This window comes from Fukomys damarensis, unplaced genomic scaffold (assembly GCF_012274545.1).
Source record: "Fukomys damarensis isolate Sample0158 unplaced genomic scaffold, DMR_v1.0_HiC HiC_scaffold_39, whole genome shotgun sequence".
In the NCBI taxonomy this organism is placed as follows: Eukaryota; Metazoa; Chordata; class Mammalia; order Rodentia; family Bathyergidae; genus Fukomys; species Fukomys damarensis.
In genome coordinates this window covers 46958642-46978437 of record NW_022900951.1, presented here as the reverse complement: position 1 = coordinate 46978437, position 19796 = coordinate 46958642, and the positions used below count along the sequence as shown (strand labels likewise).

Here is a 19796-nt window from a genome sequence, read left to right as displayed (position 1 = left end):
GGCGGTCCAGCCGTCACAACACGAACATGCCTGAGTCGGGGAGTGAGGATTGAGAAAGGCAAGAACACTCAAACTTGAGCGGAGACGAAGAGAAGTCTGATTTATTTCACAGAAACAGCTCCTTTTATAGGTTCACAGCAACAGGAAGCTTTTAAGGGCACACAACACCAAATCATTGTTTTTCAAAGACCGAATTTCCTGACTCTTACTGATAACATCAGATCTATGGCTGTCTCTTTGAGTTTCTTCCGTTGCAGCAACAAGTTTAACAAGCAGAGTCCTAGAATGTTACAGATTGTATCAATGCCTTGAGTGTAGAGGTGAAGAAGTTTCCTTTTAAATGTCAAACTCCTAGAGGGCCACGGCCGGGCTCCCACAGATCAGTGGAACAGATTAAAAGATGCAGAAACAACTCTGAACATACTCATTCACCTTATCTTTGACAAAGGAGCCAAAGACCTTCACTGTAAAAAGATAGTCTCTTTAATAAATGGTGCTGGAAAAACTGGTTTGCCACATGCCAGAGATTAAAACTGGACCTATATCTTTCACCATGCACTAAAGTTTTGTTTTGTTTTGTTGTTGTTTTTAATTTTTTGCAGTGCTGGGGAGCAAACTCAGGACCTTGTGTTGGCTAGGCACACTCAGCGCTACTGAGCTACGTCCCTGGCCCCTGAACCATGCACTAAAGTAAAATTAAAATAGATCAAAGATCTAATCATTAAAACAGAAACACTAAGTCTGCTGGAAGATAGAATAGGTAGAACTCTTGAAAACATTGATGTAGGCAAAGGCTTTATGAAGAAAATACAAATCACACAGGATATATCACAAAGAATTAACAAATAGGATCTTGTGTTATTAAAAAGCTTTTACACAGCAAAAGAAACAACCAACAGAGTGAAGAGACAATCCCACAGTGTGAAAATTTTTTTGCCAACCATTCTCAGACAAAGGACTTATATCTAGAATATATTAAAAATCAGACTTCCCCCCAATTTAAAGATCCAATCCAAAAGTGGGCATCTGAAATGAAAACACTTCTCAGATGAAGTACAAATGGCAAATAAACGTATGAAAAATGTTCAACATCACTGGTCATTCAAGAGATGTAAATTAAAACAATGAGATTCCATCTCACTACAGAAAGAATGGTTGTTAACAGGAAATTAATAACAAACACAGGCCTGTGAAGAAAAGGGAACGCTTCTACACTGTTGGTGGGAGTGTAGACTGGTGCAACCACTATGAAAATTGGTATAGAGATTCCTTAGGGGCCGGGGATTTAGCTCAGCAGTTCATTGGCCTGCCTTGCAAGTGCAAGGACCCGAGTTCAATCCCCGGTACCAAAAAAAAAGAGATTCCTTAAAAAGCTGAAACTAGAGGTTCCATTTGACCCAGCCATTCCCCTTCTTGGCATCTTCCCAAAGGTATTAAAAGCAGCATACCACAGTGGTATATGTGCACCCATCTTTATAGTAGCAAAATTTGTAATAGCTAAATCTTGGAAACAGCCCAAATATCCATCAGCTGATGAAAGGATAACAAAGATGTGGGTTTTTATGCAATGGAGTACTATTCTGCCATAAAGAAGGATAAGCTTGAGACATTTCTAGCTAAATGGATGCACCTTGAGACCATACTCTTAAGAGAAATAAATCGGATACACATTTAAATACTGCATTGTTTCTCTGGTATGAGAAACTAAAAGTGTGTATATAAGGACCAAAATGTATAAAAGATATTAAGAAATGGGAAGAAAATGTTGAAGTGAGAAGGTGAACAAGGGAAGAGGGAGGGGGACAGGAAGGAAGGCACAAGAAAAAATAACAGAATATGGGCCGGGGGTTTAGCTCAGTGGTGCCATTGCCTGCCTTGCAATTGCAAGTTCCCAGGTTCAATCCCTGGTATAAAAAATAGATAAATAAAATAAGAGAATAGAGGGGGGAAACAGAAACAAAGCTTTTGTAAATAAGGAGGCAAAGAAAGATTGAAGGGAGAAAAAGGGAATGAGAAATACGCAAGATATATCTTGTACAGGTACAAATTCTGTATGATGAATGTTATCGTTACGTATATCTAAAATGTACCAATAAAATCTATAATACAATAAAAAGATATAAAAAGTCAACACTAGCTTGGAATTAACAACTAAATGTGCAGTTGCAGAGTTATTAACTAAGATGGTGAGTACTCAAAGGGAATCGTTTTTTGTGATTTGGAGGAATTGATACAAACAGTTCTGTGCCCAGAAAGAGACCACCCCTCACTTAAATGCTGAGTCAGATATTATACAACTCAGATATCACACAACTGTGTGTGTTTGTTGTCTTGTGGACCTTCAAGGAGCTAAGTGCAGGCCTTTACTGACTCATGTTTTTCCCGTCTTTGTCTTTCTCTTCTGCTCTGTTTGTGTACTCTGTGTCTAGAACAGTAAAGCATATCCATCAATGAGTGCTTATTTAATTAATAGATTTTTTTATCTTAGAAAATTGTACCATATCATCCAGCCATCTCCCTAAGCCAGAATTCTAAGTCTTAGAGTCTTCCCTTCATTCCCTTTCCATACACACATATACAGAGGCAAGGATGTAGCTCAGTGGTAAAGCACTGCTTAGCATGTATGAGGCCCAGGATTTTTTCTCCAGCACTGTAAACAACAGCAATTATATAACCAAGGCCTGTGGATTTATCACCTTAATAACTCTTGTCTTTGTCTCTTAGCCTGTTCCATCCCTTTATTGAATGGCTTTGTTCATTCACCTCCCAACTAGCATTTGTACTTGTTTTTTCTCCTCTGAACCAGTCAATGGCTCTTTCCTGCTGACAATGCTTACATGTCTTCCTACAGTTTCAGGATAAAGATCCAAACTCAATAGTCCCGTTTAAAGACCCTCTGTGATTTGACCTACTTTCTGATCTTGTTTCTTATCACTCCAAACATTTTGTTACAGCAAGACTGAAACAGGTGCATCATGCCAAATCACCCCTCTTTGCCTCTACCACATACTCTTCCCTCACCTTAAAACATCCTTTCCCTACCATGTGTCTCACTAAAATTTTCAAATCGTGAAACACAGCACTTACTCACTTTTTTTAGGATGCCTTTTCTCATCCTTACATTGGTGGGACTCTTCTATATGCTCCTAGGACCCTGTGCATTCTTCTGTCTTAGTACGTCACACCTTAGTACGTCACATTGTCCTATCATTGGTGTTGTACACACATGTCTCCCCTACCACCCAGAGTGTAACTATCCAAGGCGGAGATTCTTTTACTTCATTCTGTTGGAATTGCCAAAACCTAGCCTTAAGTCTGTCCCATGATAGATTCGTTGCGTGTGTGTGTGTATGTGTGTGTGTGTGTGTGTGTGTGTGTGATCAGATCTTTACTAATAAGATATTAGCAAGAAGGCATATTCCCACTAAATTGTTAATGTATTTCCATAGGACAACTAGAAGACACAGTCCTCTCATCAAAATAAATATCTGAACACTGCTCGCATCTCTCCCTGTGTGCTTATTTCTGCCCCTCTGCTGCCAGCCTAGTGATAAGTCCTGATACACACTGCCTAGAGGTGTAACAATTCCAAGATGCATCTTTTCTATCAATTACAACAAAAAGATACTTAAATGTTGTCTAACTCACTACCTCTAGTTTTTAATGGTACACTGTCACCCCCTGACATCTATAAAGCTTAGATGCTATGCAATAGAGTATGAACTATGTGCACAATATGCCCAAGTACTTTACCAAATAATACACCCACAGGCCTATGGCCCATGACATATTCTTAATAAGTGTTTGTAACCTGAGTACATGAGGTTTTGTGGCCTAATAATATTTTTACTTTCTAGGTATATGGTTCAGTGGCCTGGTGGCCGAATCCTGCATCGCCATGAGCTAGACACCTTCCTTGCACAGGCAGTGTCTACCCAGCTTTATGAACCAGATCAACTTCAAGAACTCAAGGTGATTTGGTCCACACTCATTTAAGTTCTTACTTTTATGAGCTTATAGCTATACTTTAGGAATTTTTCCCCTGGAACTGGGGAGAAGAATAAGTTCTGCAGGTAAGTGTTTAACTTACTCTAGTCTAAACTTTATATCTACTAATAAAACCAAGAGTAGGCCGAGGGATTTAGCTCAGCGGTTCCGCTGTTTACCTCACAAAGCACAAGGTTCTGAGTTCAATTCCCAGTATGAAAATAAAAACAAAAACAAGAGTTACCTGCTACACTGTCCCTATATTAATGAATGAGAATGGACAGAAACAGCGAATACTGTATGAGGCAAATAAATCATGGCCCATTGACCATGATCTTATATACTACAAGGGGACTGGGGATGTAGCTCAGTGGTGGAGCACTTGCCTATCATGCACGAGACCATGAGTTCCATCCCCAGTACGAGAGAGAAACAGAGACAGAGACAGAGACAGAGGCAGAGAGACAGAGACACACACACACACTTTTCAGGGCACTTATTCTGATGTTCCTGCTTGTCTCTGAGTAAATGTACATTCTTCCCTTGAGTAATATGCACTGGGCATTAGAAGGAAATACAGAAAAGCATAAAGAAAAAATTAATCTACCTTGTAACTAAAGGCAATAGAATGTAGTAGTATAGAGGGTGGGCTCTGAAGCCAGGCTTACCTGAATTTGGATCCTGACTTCATTACCTTCATTACATAAGCTTGGGCAGGTTACTTAATCTTTCTACCTTCAGTTTCCTTACTTGTGAGGATTTTAAGTAAAACAATCCATGTAAAACACCATAATCTCTTGCGTATTGTTCTACTTTTTATTGGTGTATGTTTGTGTACATTATATTTACACATGTTTGGGGAATTTATTCACATATATAATATCTTGATCATTTTTATCCCCCTTGTCCCCCATCTCCCTTCCCTCTTCCCTAATCCCTTCCTCATCTCCAAAAAGTCTGCCTCCCTGGTTCTTATTATCACTACTTTGCTTTACTCTGTATTCACATTTTGGGTTTCTCATATAAGAAAGATCATGTGATATTTAACCATCAGCATCTGATTTATTTCACTTAGTGTTATGGTCCCAAAATCCCTCCATTTTTCTATAAATGATATGAATTTGTTCCTTTCTGTAGCTGAGTAAAATTCATATTCATTTGTCTGTTGATTGGCATTTAAGATGCTTCCATAGTTTAACTATTGTAAATTGCACTGCTATAATCATGGGTATGCATGCATCACTATAGTATGATCACTTTAATTCTTTTGGAAATGTAACCAAAAGAGGAAAAAGCGGTTCAAATGGAGTTTCTATTTTTAGTTTTTTGAGGAATCTTCCTGCTGGTTTCCATAGTGGTTGTACTAGTTCACATTCCCATGAACAATACAGAATGTTTTCACTTGCCCATCTTGCCAACAGTTTTTGTTTTTTGTTTTCTTGATGATAGCCCCTTTGACTGCAATAAGATGGAGTCTCAGAATTGTTTTAATTTGCATTCCTTAATGCCTAATGATGCTGAACATTTTTTCATGTACAGTATTTGTCCATTTGAACTTCTTTTTGGCAGAAGTGTCTGTTCATTTCATTTGCCTTTTTTTTTGTAGTTAAGGCTGACCTTGAACTCACTATGGAGCCCAGGCTGGACTCAAGCTCACAGCATCCTCCTGCCTCAGCCTCTTCAGTGCTGAGATTATAAATACTCACCACCACTCCTGGCTACATTTTGCCCATTTTTTTTCTTTTTTTGGTACCAGGGATCAAACTCAGGACCTTATGCTTATGAGACAAGCGGTAGAACCACTGAGCTAAATCCCTGGCCCTTGCTCATTTTTTTGATTGGGCCATTTATTTAGGAGTGGGACTGATTTTTGAGTTCTTTGTATTTGTTAGATATTGGTCTACTATCAAAAGAGTAGCTGAGAGGGCCGAGGATTTAGCTCAGTGGTTCCAGTGCCTGCCTTGTAAGCAAGGGCCCAAGTTCGATCCCCGATACCCCCCCAAAAAAAGTAGCTGACAAAACTTCCTTCCTAGTCTGTCTGTTGTCTCTTCACTGTTTTGTTTGCTTTGAAACACTTTTTAATATAATCTGATTTGTTGATTCCTGGTATTATTTCGTGGGCTATTAGGGTTCTGTTCAGGAAGTCCTTGCCTGTCCCTATGGAGTCAAGTGTTTCCCTTATGTTATATTCCAGCTGTATCAGTATTTTTATTTTTACATCTAGACCTTTGATTCATTTTCATTGAGGTATAACAGAGGTTGAAAGATGTCAGTCTAGATTCATGCTTCTTCATGTGGATAACTGTTTTCCCAGCACAGTTAAAAAGGCTGTCATTTCTCCAGCATATGCTCTTGGCACCTTTGTCAAAGATCAGATGTCTAAAAGTGTATGGGATTTTTTTCTGTGTCTTCTATTCCATTGGTCTACATGTTTATTTTTGTGCCAGTGTCATTGCTTCCTTTGTTACTATAGCTTTCTGGTATAACTTGAAATGTGGGGTTGTTATGCCTTCTGTTTTATACTTTTTGCTCAGGCTTGCTTTAGCTATTCTGGGTTTCTCCTGGCTCTATGTAAACTTTAAGATTACTTTTTTCTAGTTCTGTGAAAAATGTTATTGGTATTTTGATAGGAATTGCATTACATCTATTTTGGTAATATGACAATTTTGAGGATATTGATTCTGCATGTCCAAGAAGAAGAGCTGTCTATTTTCTAATGTCCTCTTCAGTCTCTTCAGACTACTGTAGTTTTCATCATAGAGATCTTCCACTTCATTATGTTGATTCCTAGATATTTAATTTTTTTGAAGCTATCGTGAATGAGATTATTTCCCTAATTTCTTTCACTGTTTGTTCATTATTGGTATATAGGAACACTATTGATTTTTATGTATAGATTCTGTATCTTGTCACTTTGCTGAATTTATTAGCTGTAAGAGTCTGCTGGTGGAGTTTTGGGGGATCTAGGTAAAGGATCCTATCATCTGCAAATAAAGTTAGATTGACTTCTTTGCCTTTTATTTCTTTCTCTTGCCTTACATGACTAGTTTCAAGTACTACAAAGTCCACCCCAAAAATGTATACACATTTCAAGAAAAACTTGTATACATTTTGTTTTTGTTTTTTGTTTTTGATACTGGGGATGGAACTCAGGACCTTGCACTTGTGGGGCAGGTGCGGTGCCACTGGGCTAAATCCCCAGCCCTCTAAATATTTTAATACTAAATTTAATGAGATATCATGAGATTAATTCAAGTTACCCTTGGCCTCTGCAATTACAAGAGGTGCTCAAAGTGGTGGCTATTAGCTTCCAGATATGTGTTAGTGTAGCAAACTGCTGCTGGAGTAACCTTGGTCATTGAGATTGCTATACATCCATTTTCAATTTCTTCTCTAAGGGCTGGCAGTATAGTGGGTTTTCTGTAATATATGACATCTTCTAGGGCCGCCCCCCATATGATGGTAACACCATCTATTGAAAAAGCATACTATTTTTCTTTTCCTGAAGTGTATATACATTTTTTGGTGGACTTTATATTGAAGAGGAGTGGTGAAAGTGGATATTCTTGTCTTATTCCTGGTTTTAGAAGAAAAGCTTTCAGTTTTTCCATTTAGTATAATGTTGACTGTAGGTTTGTCACAACTGGCTTTTATTAGTTTGAAGCAAGCTCCTTGTATACCTATTTTTGTCCAGGTTTTTTGTTTTGTTTTGTTTTTTGAGACAGGGTCTCACTATGTAGTTGAGACTGACCTGGAACTCACTATGTAGCCCAGGCTGGTCTCGAACTCACAGTGATCCTCCTGCCTCAGCCTCCCGAGTGCTGGCATTACAGGCATGCACCACCACACCTGGCTATTGTCCAGGTTTTTATCATGAAGGGTTGTTGCATCAATTTCATTGCCTATTGTTGGTCTTTTCGGGGGTTTTTATATCGTCTTGGTTTTATATCTTTTGGTAAGTCATGTGTCTAGGAATTTATTTCTTCTAGATTGTCTAATTTTTTGGAATATATCTTTCAAAATAGTTTCTTATAATCCTGTGGATTTCAGTGTTGTCTGTTGTAATTAATTTTGCTCTGTCCATTTCTGGTTCCATTGATTTGGGTCTTTATCTCTTTCTTTTGGTGAGTTTGGCTAAATGTTGATCAATCTTATTTATCCCGTCAAAGAACTAACACTGATTCATTTATCCTTTGTATGGTTTTAGTCTCAATTCTGATCTTTGTAATTTCTTTCCTTCTACTTTCTTTCTTTTTACTTTTGGGTTTGGATTGCTCTTGTTTTTCTAGGACCTTGTGATACATTTTTAAGTTCTTTATTTGAGGTCACTCTGCATTACTAAAAAGGGAACTCACAGCTATAAATATCCCTCTTAGAACTAGCTGATTTCACTGTGTTCCACGGATTCCGATATGTTATATTACCACTATCATTTGATTCTAGGAATTTTTAAATTTCCTCCCTGATTTATTCTGTAACCCATTGATCATTCAAGAATATATTATTCAGGGGCTGGAGATTTAGCTCAGTGGTTCCACTGCCTGCCTTGCAAGCACAAGGACCCGAGTTTGATCCCCAGTACCAAAAAAATAAATAAATAAAGAATATATTATTCAGTCTCCATGTGTGTGTATAGTTTCTGTGGTTTCTTTTGCTGTTTATTTCCAATTTTATTCTGTTATGATCTGATAGGATCCAAAAGATTACTTCATTTTTTAATATTTGTTGAGACATGCTTCATGGCCTAAAATATGTTTTATTTTGGAGAGAGTTCCATGAGCTATTAAGAAGAATGTATATTCTGCTGTTGTTGGATAAAAAAAAAAAAACTCTGTAGATATCTGATAAATCTATTTGTTCTATGCTGTGGTCCAATGCTAATGTTTCGTTGTTGATATTTTTATCTGGCTGACCTATCTGATCAATAGAAATAAAGATAGTCACTACATATTATTATTAGAAGGAGCAATTTACCAAGAAGAGATAACAGTTGTAAAATACATATGTACTGAATGTCAGAATACCCAGTTTCGTAAAAGAAAAACTTCTTGACATAAAAGGACAGATAGATACCAATGCAGTCATAGTGGGGATCTTAACATCCCTCTCACATATTTTAAACACACAGTACTCAATATTCAGTATTAAGGCAGAATACCCCTCCCTGGTTTCAGTAGCCATGTTCCTTTGAGGTCCTAGGATAAATAAACTACAAGATCAAGTCCAAGAACACTTGATAAATTGAGTCAGGTGCAGTGGTACACACTGTAGTTCCATCTACTCTGGAGGCTGAGGTGGTGGGATTACCTGAGCCCAGAAGTTCAAACCAGTCTGGGCAACATAGAATCCTTCTCAAAAAAAAAAAAAATAGAGATTTGGGTCTGGAGATGTAGCTCAGTGTTAGTTAGAGGGTTTGCCTAGAATGTGAGAGGTCTTGAATTCCATCTCCCAACCTCCCAAACCCCCAACCCCACCCCCAAAAAACAGAAGGAAAAGACTTGCAATTTTTAATCAAAATGAAGTCAACTAAGGGAAAGATATAACAGTGTAAGACAAACAGTGAGTGGTTCCTTTTTGCAGTAAATATAGTATTGCTGGATCCTAAAACAGCCCTTGATGCCAGATCACACCTAGGAGAGGACTTGCAAATAACTCGCCCTTTTCCTGTTGAAGCCATATAACTTGCCAACTTGAGGTAACCACTGTAAAAAATTTGATTTTTTTCCAGTCGTCGTGTGTGTGTGTGTGTGTGTGTGTGTGTGTGTGTTTGGAGCTGAGGATCAGATCTTCCAGTCTTTTGTCATGTATATTCTACATAGTTGACATATTGTTTATGTAATTATATTTGCAGATTCCATATCCACAAAGTTAGCCAGCCCAGATCAAAAGTATTTTTAAAAATTTGCATCTGTACTAGATATGCACAGACGTTATTTCCTGATATTATTCCCTAAGCAATACATGTAACAACTGTTTACATAGCATTTACATTGTACATTAGATATTGTAAGTAATCTAGATATGATTTAAAGTATATCAGAGAAAAAAAATAAAGTATATTGGAGGATATGCATGTTATATGCAAGTGCTCCAGTATTTTATATAAGGGACTTGAGTATCCACAGCACATGTTTTCTATGTGTTAAAATTTTTAATAAATATTTTATCATATAGATTTATCATTTAATTATTATAATGTTGGCCATTAAATTGTTTCCAGTTTTATATGTTCATATTACATAAATAATAGTGGAAGGTGGAGTTTTTACTTTGATCTTAGCTAAAAGGCCGAGAAGCAATAGGTGGAGTTTCTAATTCAACAATTGTGAACATTTTCAAGGTTCTTGATACATATTGTTTAATTACAGTATACATCCTTCATCATCTTTATATGAGGTCCCATTGATTCACTACATCCTCATTAGCATTGAATGTCTTTATGATTTTTACTTTTTGAATTTTTTCTAACTTGATGGGCAAAAAAATGGTATCTCAGTTTGTCTTTTTAACATTTGAAAGAATGTTTTTCATGTCATCTCAGGGAAAGATATGGATAAAAGTTGCTTATAAAGCAACATGAAACATTAGTCCCGATTTTGTCTTAAATTACAGACTAATGTTAATTTTTCTCAGAACTAGATTTTTTTTCCTAGAAATTAAAACCATTTTTTCTTTGGATTAAATGAAGTATTGCTAGCTGAAGCCAGTTTGACATGGTGAGAGAGATGTCAGGCTGATGAAAGGTATGCAGTCTGATTTAAAACCAAACCCTGAGTCCTTTTAAAGAATAAAACATATTTTACATGCTTTTAAAAAAGTTGCTTGTATACTCAGATGTCTATATTGAAAGGTAACATGTTTAAACTTAACTAGGAGAATCATCATGATAGAAATAAGAATATTTGTTACCAGTAGCACAAGTTGAATATCTGAAATGCTTGGTACCAGAACTGTTTCAGATTTCAGATTTTTTTTTTTTACTTTTAAATATATCCATATACATATTGAGATATCTTGAGGATGAGACCCAAGTATTAACATGAAATTCACTTATGTTTCATATACACATACACATAGCCTGAGATAATTTTATACAGTATTTTGGGGGTACCTACATTTTGGTTGCAACCTGTCACATGAGGCCAGGTTTGGAATTCTCCACCTGGGGCATTATGTCAGCACTCAAAAAGTTTCAGATTTTTGAGCATTTTAGCTTTCAGATCGTTAGAGCAGAGGTATTTGATCTGTATTTTCTTAATAGTAATTTTTCCATTGTGGTGATTTCAGATTGAGAAACTGGATGCCCGAGGGATCCAGCTTGCTGCCCTCTTTATGAGTGGAGTCGACACAGCCCTCTTCGCTAATGATGCCTGTGGCCAGCCAGTTCCTTGGGAACACTGCTGCCCCTGGATTTACTTCGATGGCAAGTTGTTCCAGAGCAAGCTTATTAAAGCAGGCCGAGAGCGAGTTTCCCTGGTTGAGCTCTGTGATGGCCAGGTACCAGCACTTTGTACAACTCCTCTGGGCCATCTCTGTGCTGTGGGGGTGAATGAGTTGGCAGAGAGGGAAAAGAGCTGAAAAACTGGGGAAGGAGGGAACAGAATAAGAAGAATATGACCTCAATTTAATTTAATCAACATGGTCCCACAAGACTATATCTGATATATATTTGTTATATAAAATCATATTTTGGAAAGTTTTTTATGAGCTATAAGTATTTCTTTCCCATGGGATACTCAGATATATTATGTGCCTTTTCTCCAATTCAGGGTTTCATTTCCCTTATTTATAAAACCATATAAGTCATTTTTGCATGGGATGATATTTCTTGCAAAGAAACTATGTTTACCTGGGTGCAGGTAATAGGTTTACCTGGATGCAGCAGTGCATGCTTGTCATCCCAACTCCTCAGGAGGCTGAAGCAGGAGTTCAAAGCCAGCCTCGTCAACTTACTGAGACCTTGACTCAAATAAAATGTAAAAAGAGCTGGGGATGTAGCTCAGTGGTAAAATGCTTGCCTAGCATGTGCTAGTCACTAGATGTAGTCCCCAATACCGGAAAAAATATATATTTAAAAGTAAAAGAGGCTAGCTCGGCATGGGATGTGTGTTAGTTGCTGGGGGGCAGGGGGGATGTACTGGCCTGTAATGTCAGTACTCAGGATGGTAAGGCAAGAGCATCGCTGTGAGTTTGAGGCCAGCCTGGACCATATGAGGTGTTCAAACAAAATAAACAAAAAAAGAAATAAAAGAGAGTAGTAAAGCAGATGACAGGAGAGAAGCAGAGGAGCAGGGCGTGGTGGCACACACCTGTAATCCCAGCATTCAGGAGGCTGAAGCAGGGGCATCACCATGAATTCAAGGCCAGCCTAGACTGCATAGCAAGACCCTGTCTCAAAAAATGAAAAAGAAGAATAGAAGCAGACTTTCTGCAAGAAAACCTTAGAAAAGTTTAGATAAAACGGGGGGGGCATGTAATCTTTTTTTCCATTTGAGGGAGAATGAGCTAAGGGACTAGAGTAGGGATCAGCAAACTATTCAGCCTGCTTCCTGTTTTATGTAATACAACCTACCCCCTATTTTTGTAAATAAAACTTTATTGGAACATAGTCACATTTATTCATTTGTATATTATGTGTGATTGTTTTCATGCTACAGTGGCAGAATGAAGTAGTTGTAACAGAGACATTGTGACCCACAACGCCTAAAGTATTTACTATCCTACCCTTTCACAAACCTCTGGACCAGACATAATTCACTTATCCTGGATGGAGTTCAGTCTCCAATTCCGGGTATGAGGGAGAAGACTAAAAGCCTTTGTTTATATCAAGTTTTTGCTCCCTTTTATCTAATTCTGTTACCTCTCCTTTTAAAAATGACCTAACATTGGCTGGGAATGTAGCTCAGTGGTAGAGTGCTCATTTAACATGTAAGGCCGAAAAAGAAAAGTAAGTACCACAAAGGAAAAATTAAGTAGTGTAAAGGCACAAGGCCCTGGGGTGTGATCCCTAGCACTGTAAGCAAACCTAGTTCATTGCTGATCATGTAATAGACCAGCAGTGAATCCTTACTGTTACATTTGTTTTTGGTGACCTACTTAATATGCTTCACAGGCCCTCAGTTAGAACTAATATGGCAGTAGTGTGGTTTCATGGGAAGAATTGGAGCCTTCCTGTCAAGGCAGGCTTCCTGTGCCTGTAGCCTGGAGTCCTTTGACTCGAGGTCTCAGTTCTCCTGGAGGGAATACAATTGTGAGGCTATACCTAAGGTGCTCAATACTGTGCCTGAAATATGGGAGAAGTTAAAAAAAACTGCCATTGTTGTTATCTCTTCCTAACTTGAAGGCTGACCTGGCAACCAAAGTGGAAAGGATGAGGCAGAGTATCCTTGAAGGAGTCAACATGAATCATCCACCACCTTCAGCTCTACTTCCATCACCTACTTTTGTGCCTCCCATGGTGCCCTCTCTCTACCCTGTTTCAATTTATTCCCGAGCTATGGGTTCAATGCCACCTCACCCTCAAGGAAGGAGCCGGGGATTTGCAGGTTAGTACCTAAAACAGATATTTCATATCCAATTTATTTTATTTTATTTTATTTTAGATTATAGGATAATTTTATTTTTAGTTTTTTTGAGGAATGTCTACATAATTTTTTGTAATAGTCGGTACTAATTTACATTCCTATCAACAGTGTGCAAATGGTCTGTTTTCTTCACATTTAGCTTTCTTACAGCACTTCTCCTTTATCTTTTTGATAATTCTAACAGATGAAAGGTTATATGTCACTTTTAATTTACATTTTTCCAATGATTAGTGATGTTGAGCACTTTTTGTGTTTCTCTTGGCCATTTGTATGTCTTCATTTGAAGAATGTCTTTTAAGTCCTTTGCCTATTTTTTTAATTGATTTTATTGGTACATTTTAGGTATACAGTACAGTTACATTCATTATTGGGATCTTGTACCTTTACATGACAGGTCTTGGTTCTCATTTTTTCCCCTTGTCCCTGCCCTCCCTTCACCCCTTCTCCCCTTCCCATTTACAAACACTTCATTTCCATTTTTTCATTTTCTCATATTTTTTTCTTTTCCCTTATTACCTTTACCCCTACCCTTCCCACATAACTTATCCAGTGCTTGTTGCCCGTTACAGAATCAACAGTTTTCATGTGAAACTTATCTTACTTACATTTTGTGGTGTTTTCTGGTAGTTTGAAGAGAAGCTTACTGAGGTAGAGGGATGTGGCCTAGAAAACAAAGCCCACTGAATTTCTATTTTTGGTATCAGGGATTGAACTCAAGTCCTTGAGTTTGTGAAGCAGATGGTGGAACCACTGAGCTAAATCCCCAGCCAAGCCCCTTGAATTTCTAAGCCACTTCCTATTAGAGGTGGTTGGTTCCCAATGAACAAAACAAAACTCATGCAGTGACTGGCTCACTTAATTATTTTGATTTGTTTTTTGTTTTGCTTTTTGGTACTGGGGATTGAACTCAGGTCCTTGAGCTTGCGAGGCAGGTGGCGGAACCACTGAGCTAAATCCCTGGCTCACTTTATTATTTTGAGAACTACAACTCATATGAACTGCATCTGTATGTAGAAATTATGGTGATACCTGATCTACTTAATTATAATTACTTAATTATGAATAGACAAGCATGCTTAGGTAGCTCAGATACTGATCCTGAAACTTGAAACAATCTGTCCCCATGTGAAACAGGATATTTTAATGGGGGACATTTTAATATAAAATAGCAAGATTCTGTGATTGAGTGACAGGGTCATTGCTATGGTTGAATGTATGTGTTGTCTGTTGTGTCTCTCTTAAAAATAATAAAGTTGAAAGTTGAAGTTAGTCTTTTTGGAGTCTCAAAATTCAGGATGGATGTTGCACTCAAGGCTAGGCTTAGATCAATAGTGTGAAAGTTGGCTGTAGTAACTCACTGTTCATCACTGTAATGATCTAGCTTACAAACCAGGGAGACAGCCATTCCATCCTTTTAATGTGACTTTACAGGTCTCTTCTCAGATCTTTTGTGTTGACTTTATTATGTAAATCTCAGAAGATACCTTAATTGGGGCCATGTTCTTCACAGGTCCTAACCATTGCCTCAGCCAGTGATACGTAGTCTCCAGTTACTGGTGGTTCATGGGAGCCTCCTGCCTCCTGAAAGGCCACCTTAGGATCCCTGAGTGTAATTTTTTATTGTCCCTCTTAGGAATGGTTCCTAGCTCCTTGGACTTTCACTTTTGTGTAAATAAATATCTCTTTACTAGTAACCTGCTAAATGAATTAAAGTTTATTAACCTTTAATTTCTTTCCATAAACTAAAAGGCCTGTCAGAACTCCATATTCTTTGAAGGCTTCCATTTGTGCCAGATTATAAAACCCAACTATGCTTGTGAGCTCACACATACAACCTGGAATTTCCTTTCTCCTAAGGATGTATTGGGGATTTAGCTCAGTGGTTCCACCACCTGCCTTGCAAGAGCAAGGTTCTGAGTTCAATCCCTGGTACCAAAAAAAAAAAAAAAAAGTAAATCTTCTAAGGATGTATTGTGTCATCTTGTCTTGAATTACTTCTATTTTTCATGGGGTTTTTTGGGGTTTTTTGTGTTTGTTTGTTTATTTGTTTGTTTGAGACAGGGTCTCACTGTGTAGTTGAGACTGACCTGGAACTCACTATGTAGCCCAGGCTGGTCTCGAACTCACAGCAATCCTCCTGCCTCAGCCTCCCGAGTGCTAGGATTACAGGCGTGCACCACCACACCCGGCCTTTTCATGTGTTTTTAATGTCACTTTTTAGTTATAAATTACTGTTTAGTCTCATCTTTTCTGTTTGGTTATCTAATCCTATAGTGTGTCATGGTGTATATTTGTTTTGAAAGTGGGTTTGGCCTATAATTTCCAATAACTCAATTTTAAAATATTTACTGTCAACAAATATTGAATTCCTAATATGCGCCAGGCTCTGTAGTTGAAAAATGAATCACTCATACATTATATATATGATCTCTTGTTACTGTTAGAGTCATCTTATCAGAGAGAAGTGGAGGTAAGAGTAGGTGGTTTATAGGATCTTTTGTTCTACCTCTTAGCCTACGTTGCACTTAAACTTATTACTATTGTTCATCCTGTCTTACCAGGTCTCCATCCAATCCCACCTCAAGGAGGAAAACTGGAAATTGCTGGGATGGTGGTGGGCCAGTGGGCTGGCAGTGGGCCCTCCAGAGGCCGAGGATCCTTTGGCATGCAAGTGGTTTCTGTCGGTGGGCCAGGAAAGGGGTATGTTTTTTCATTTGATTGATACAAACTAGTGTCAAAGTGTTCTTAGAAAAAATGCCCAACTACTTAATCCTTCAATTAAGGTAAGAGGCATTAACCAACTTTCCATATTTAAAGCCAGTTTTCAGTTTAGTTTAGCAAACAAAATAAATGCCCTACCTTGATGAAAAAGTGTTTTTACTAAAGGAGATCATGGAACAGAGAACAATTCAGTATAACAGAAATGACAGAAGCTAGAGTAGTAACAGTGAATAAGGGCATTTCACCCAGGTCAGACTTCATAGAGCAGTTGAATAGTTAACCAAGTAAAAATGAAGGAATAGATACTGTCTCTCATGATCACTTTTTCTCCCACTTGCTAAAGGCATGGAAAAGAACAGACTGGTAGAGGACCTAAAGGACACAAAAGAGGAAATAAACAAGTAAGTACTTTGTTTTTAGGTTCTCTAGCTTGTGTTTGATACCACTTTTTCTTTTCAGCTAACTTGCAAGACAGCACATCAGGCATAGAAACCTTTACTACTCAGGGGAGCTTTCACACCTTCTCTAGGCATTTTTTTTTCCTCAGTACTGGGGATTGAACCACAGGACCTTGCACATATGAGGCAGGTGGAGGTACCACTGAGCTAAATCCCCAGCCCGTAGGCATTTTATTTTATTGTCTTCCTCGTGAGAAATCTAGTGAGGACTAGACTTCCCAAAACTGTTACCACAAGGCTATGGAGTCTCATCCTTTTCCCTGAGCCAGGTCACAAGATAGACATTGAGTACAGTGTTCTGAAGACCTGTGCCTAGCATAGTATTTTTTGCATGCAATCAGAAAGGAGTCACAGTAATGTAATAGTGAGATTGCCTGCAGCTTGCCTGACATTCTGAGGGGCTACCAGAAATGCTTAAAAAAATCAGACTTTTATCTTTGCCACATCTGGAGCAGTGGGAAAACACTGCTATTTTGTTTATTCTTAATGACTTGGAAAAGTATTACACTTTCTCCTAGTCTGTGCCTTGAATTTTACTGAGGTTCCCACTAGTCCACATTAGATGTGCCCCACCTCCAAATAACAGGCTGCGAAGAACTATTCTTGTAGTGATCCAAAATCTCATACTCGGGCTGCAGGTGTAGGTCAGTAGTAGGGGGCTTCTCTAGCATCTTCAAGGCCCTGGGTTTAATCTCCAGCACTACAAAAAAATACTTTGTAGTGGACATAAACTGCTGGACTCTTTATAGTATTAAGTATTACCATCTATAATTTCTTTGTCTTTTCCTTTTTTTTTCTTTCATACTGAAGATTGAACACAGGGCCTTCCCACTGAGCTATATCCTTAGCATTCTTTTATTTTGAAAGAAGGTCTTACTAAGTAATTAAATCGCCCAGGCTAGACTTGAACTTATGATGTTACTGCCTCAACGTTCCAGAGTGCTAGGATTATAGGCATTTATCACCATTCTCCAGCCTTTTGGGGTTTTTTTGGGTTTTGTTTTTTGTTTTTTGTTTTTTGAGACAGGGTCTCACTATGTAGTTGAGACTGACCTGGAACTCACTATGTAGCCCAGGCTGGTCTCAAATTCACAGCGATCCTCCTCCTTCAGCCTCTTGAGTGCTGGGATTACAGGTGTGTGTCACCACACCCGGTTTTTCTTTCTTTTTTTTTTTTTAATCAGAGTCTCACTATGTAGCCCAGGCTGGCCTTTATCTCACAGCAATCCTGTCTCAGCCTCCCAAGTGCTGGGATCACAGGCATGTGCCACCTTGTCCAGTTTCCAAGTGACAATTTCTAGAGTATCTCCTTTCTAGAAGGAAAACTAGTGAGCCAGGCAGGTTCCCATAAGATGGTACAGTCATGGCAAATTCACCATGATTCAGGGTCTGATTGTCAGGCATACACCATGAAAAACCTTCTATTTTTAGTAATATGAAAAGAATAGACCCATCTCTCTCTGGTTGACTCACACTAACAAAAGACCACAGAAATAGTTATGTGGATATGGCTGGGTGGTAGTTTGCTCTTTAAATTATACTTTGAGTTTTTCATATAAGAGAAACCATGTGACATTTAACTTTCTGCATCTGCTTTATTTCACTTAGCATTAACTTGTAATATGATATCTTTACTTCTTTTGGGAAGAAAACCCAGAGGCAGTATAGATGGGTTAAATGGAATTTCTACTTTTAGTTTTCTGAGGAATCTCCATATTGATTTTCATAATGGTTGTATTAGCTTACATCCCCACCAAAAATGAAGAAGAGTTCCTTTTAAACCACAACCTTGCCAGCATTTGTTGTTTTTGAGTCCTTGAAGATTGCCATTCTTTCTGGAGTAAGATGGAATCAGTGTTGTTTTGATTTGCATTTCTCTAATGGTGACAGTTGCTGAACAGTTTTTCATGTACTTTCTGACCATTTGTACTTCTTTTAAGAAGTATTTATTCAATCTGATATAATCCATTGGTTAATTCTTGGAGTTACAGTACCTTCTTGTGCCCTTGGAGCTCTGTTAAGAAAGTCCTTGTCTATGCCTATATCTTCACGGGTTTTAGATTCAGTGTTTCTGGGTTTTTCTTTCTTTTTTTCTTTCTTAAGACAAGGTCACGCTATGTATTCAAGCTGGTCTTCAATATGTTAAGGAGTCCAAGCTGGCCTCAAACTCACAGTGATCTTCCTGCCTTAGCTTCCCAAGTGCAGGCATACACCACACCACCATACCCAGCCCTAGTGCTTGTGTTTTAATATGTAAGTCTTTCATCTATTTTGATTTTATTTTACTACAAGGTGAGAGACAGGAGTCTAAATTCAGTCTTCTGCATATAGATAACCACTTTTCCTAGCATCATATGTTTAAGAGGTTATCTTTTCCCTGGAGTATGTTTTTGGCCCCTTTGTCAAAGATAAGTTGGCTGAGGGCTGGGGATTTAGCTCAGTGGTGCCACCGCCTTCCTTGAAAGCACAAAGTCCTGAGTTCGATCCCCAATAACAAAAAAAGCAAAACCAAAAAAAAAAAAATGGCTAAATATGCCAAAAGTTGTTCCTGCATCCTCAGTTCTACTTTTATGGCAATACCATGCTGTTTTTTTTTTAATTGAGTTTATTGGTACAATCTAGGTATACAATACAGTTACATTCATCCTTGGGATTCTATACCTTTATATAATAGGTCTTGATTCTCATTTTTCCCCTTGTCCCTGCCCTCCCTTCACCCCCTCCTCCCCTCCCCATTTACAAACACTTTATTTCCATTTTTTCAGTTTCTCATATTTTTTTCCTCTCCCTTATTACCTTTCCCCCACCCTTCCCGCTTTCCCTACACCTTTAGCCCTTTACTTCCTATTTCACATTATTAATTATCTCATTAGGATCCTGTGTACTATTATAGTTTTTCACACCAAAGAAACTATTCGGTATTTCAGTGAAAGAAATCTCTGTATGAACATTAAAAATAGGGAATCCTAAAATAAAACTAAAAAGGAAAGTAAAAGAGAAAAGGCAATGATGTAACATTAAAATAATCCTTAATTCTGGAGATGAA

The 19796-nt window shown here is 38.1% G+C and overlaps 1 protein-coding gene across 1 annotated transcript in view; it reads left to right on the top strand.

The window, feature by feature from the left end:
* Positions 1 to 19796, top strand: part of Fam120c (family with sequence similarity 120C) — a 198532-nt gene that overhangs the window by 134996 nt on the left and 43740 nt on the right. Inside the window, 5 exon segments of the mRNA XM_010610739.3 lie at positions 3858 to 3972; positions 11275 to 11484; positions 13331 to 13532; positions 16133 to 16271; positions 16636 to 16693. Of these exon segments, the coding sequence (XP_010609041.2) occupies positions 3858 to 3972; positions 11275 to 11484; positions 13331 to 13532; positions 16133 to 16271; positions 16636 to 16693 (724 nt within the window).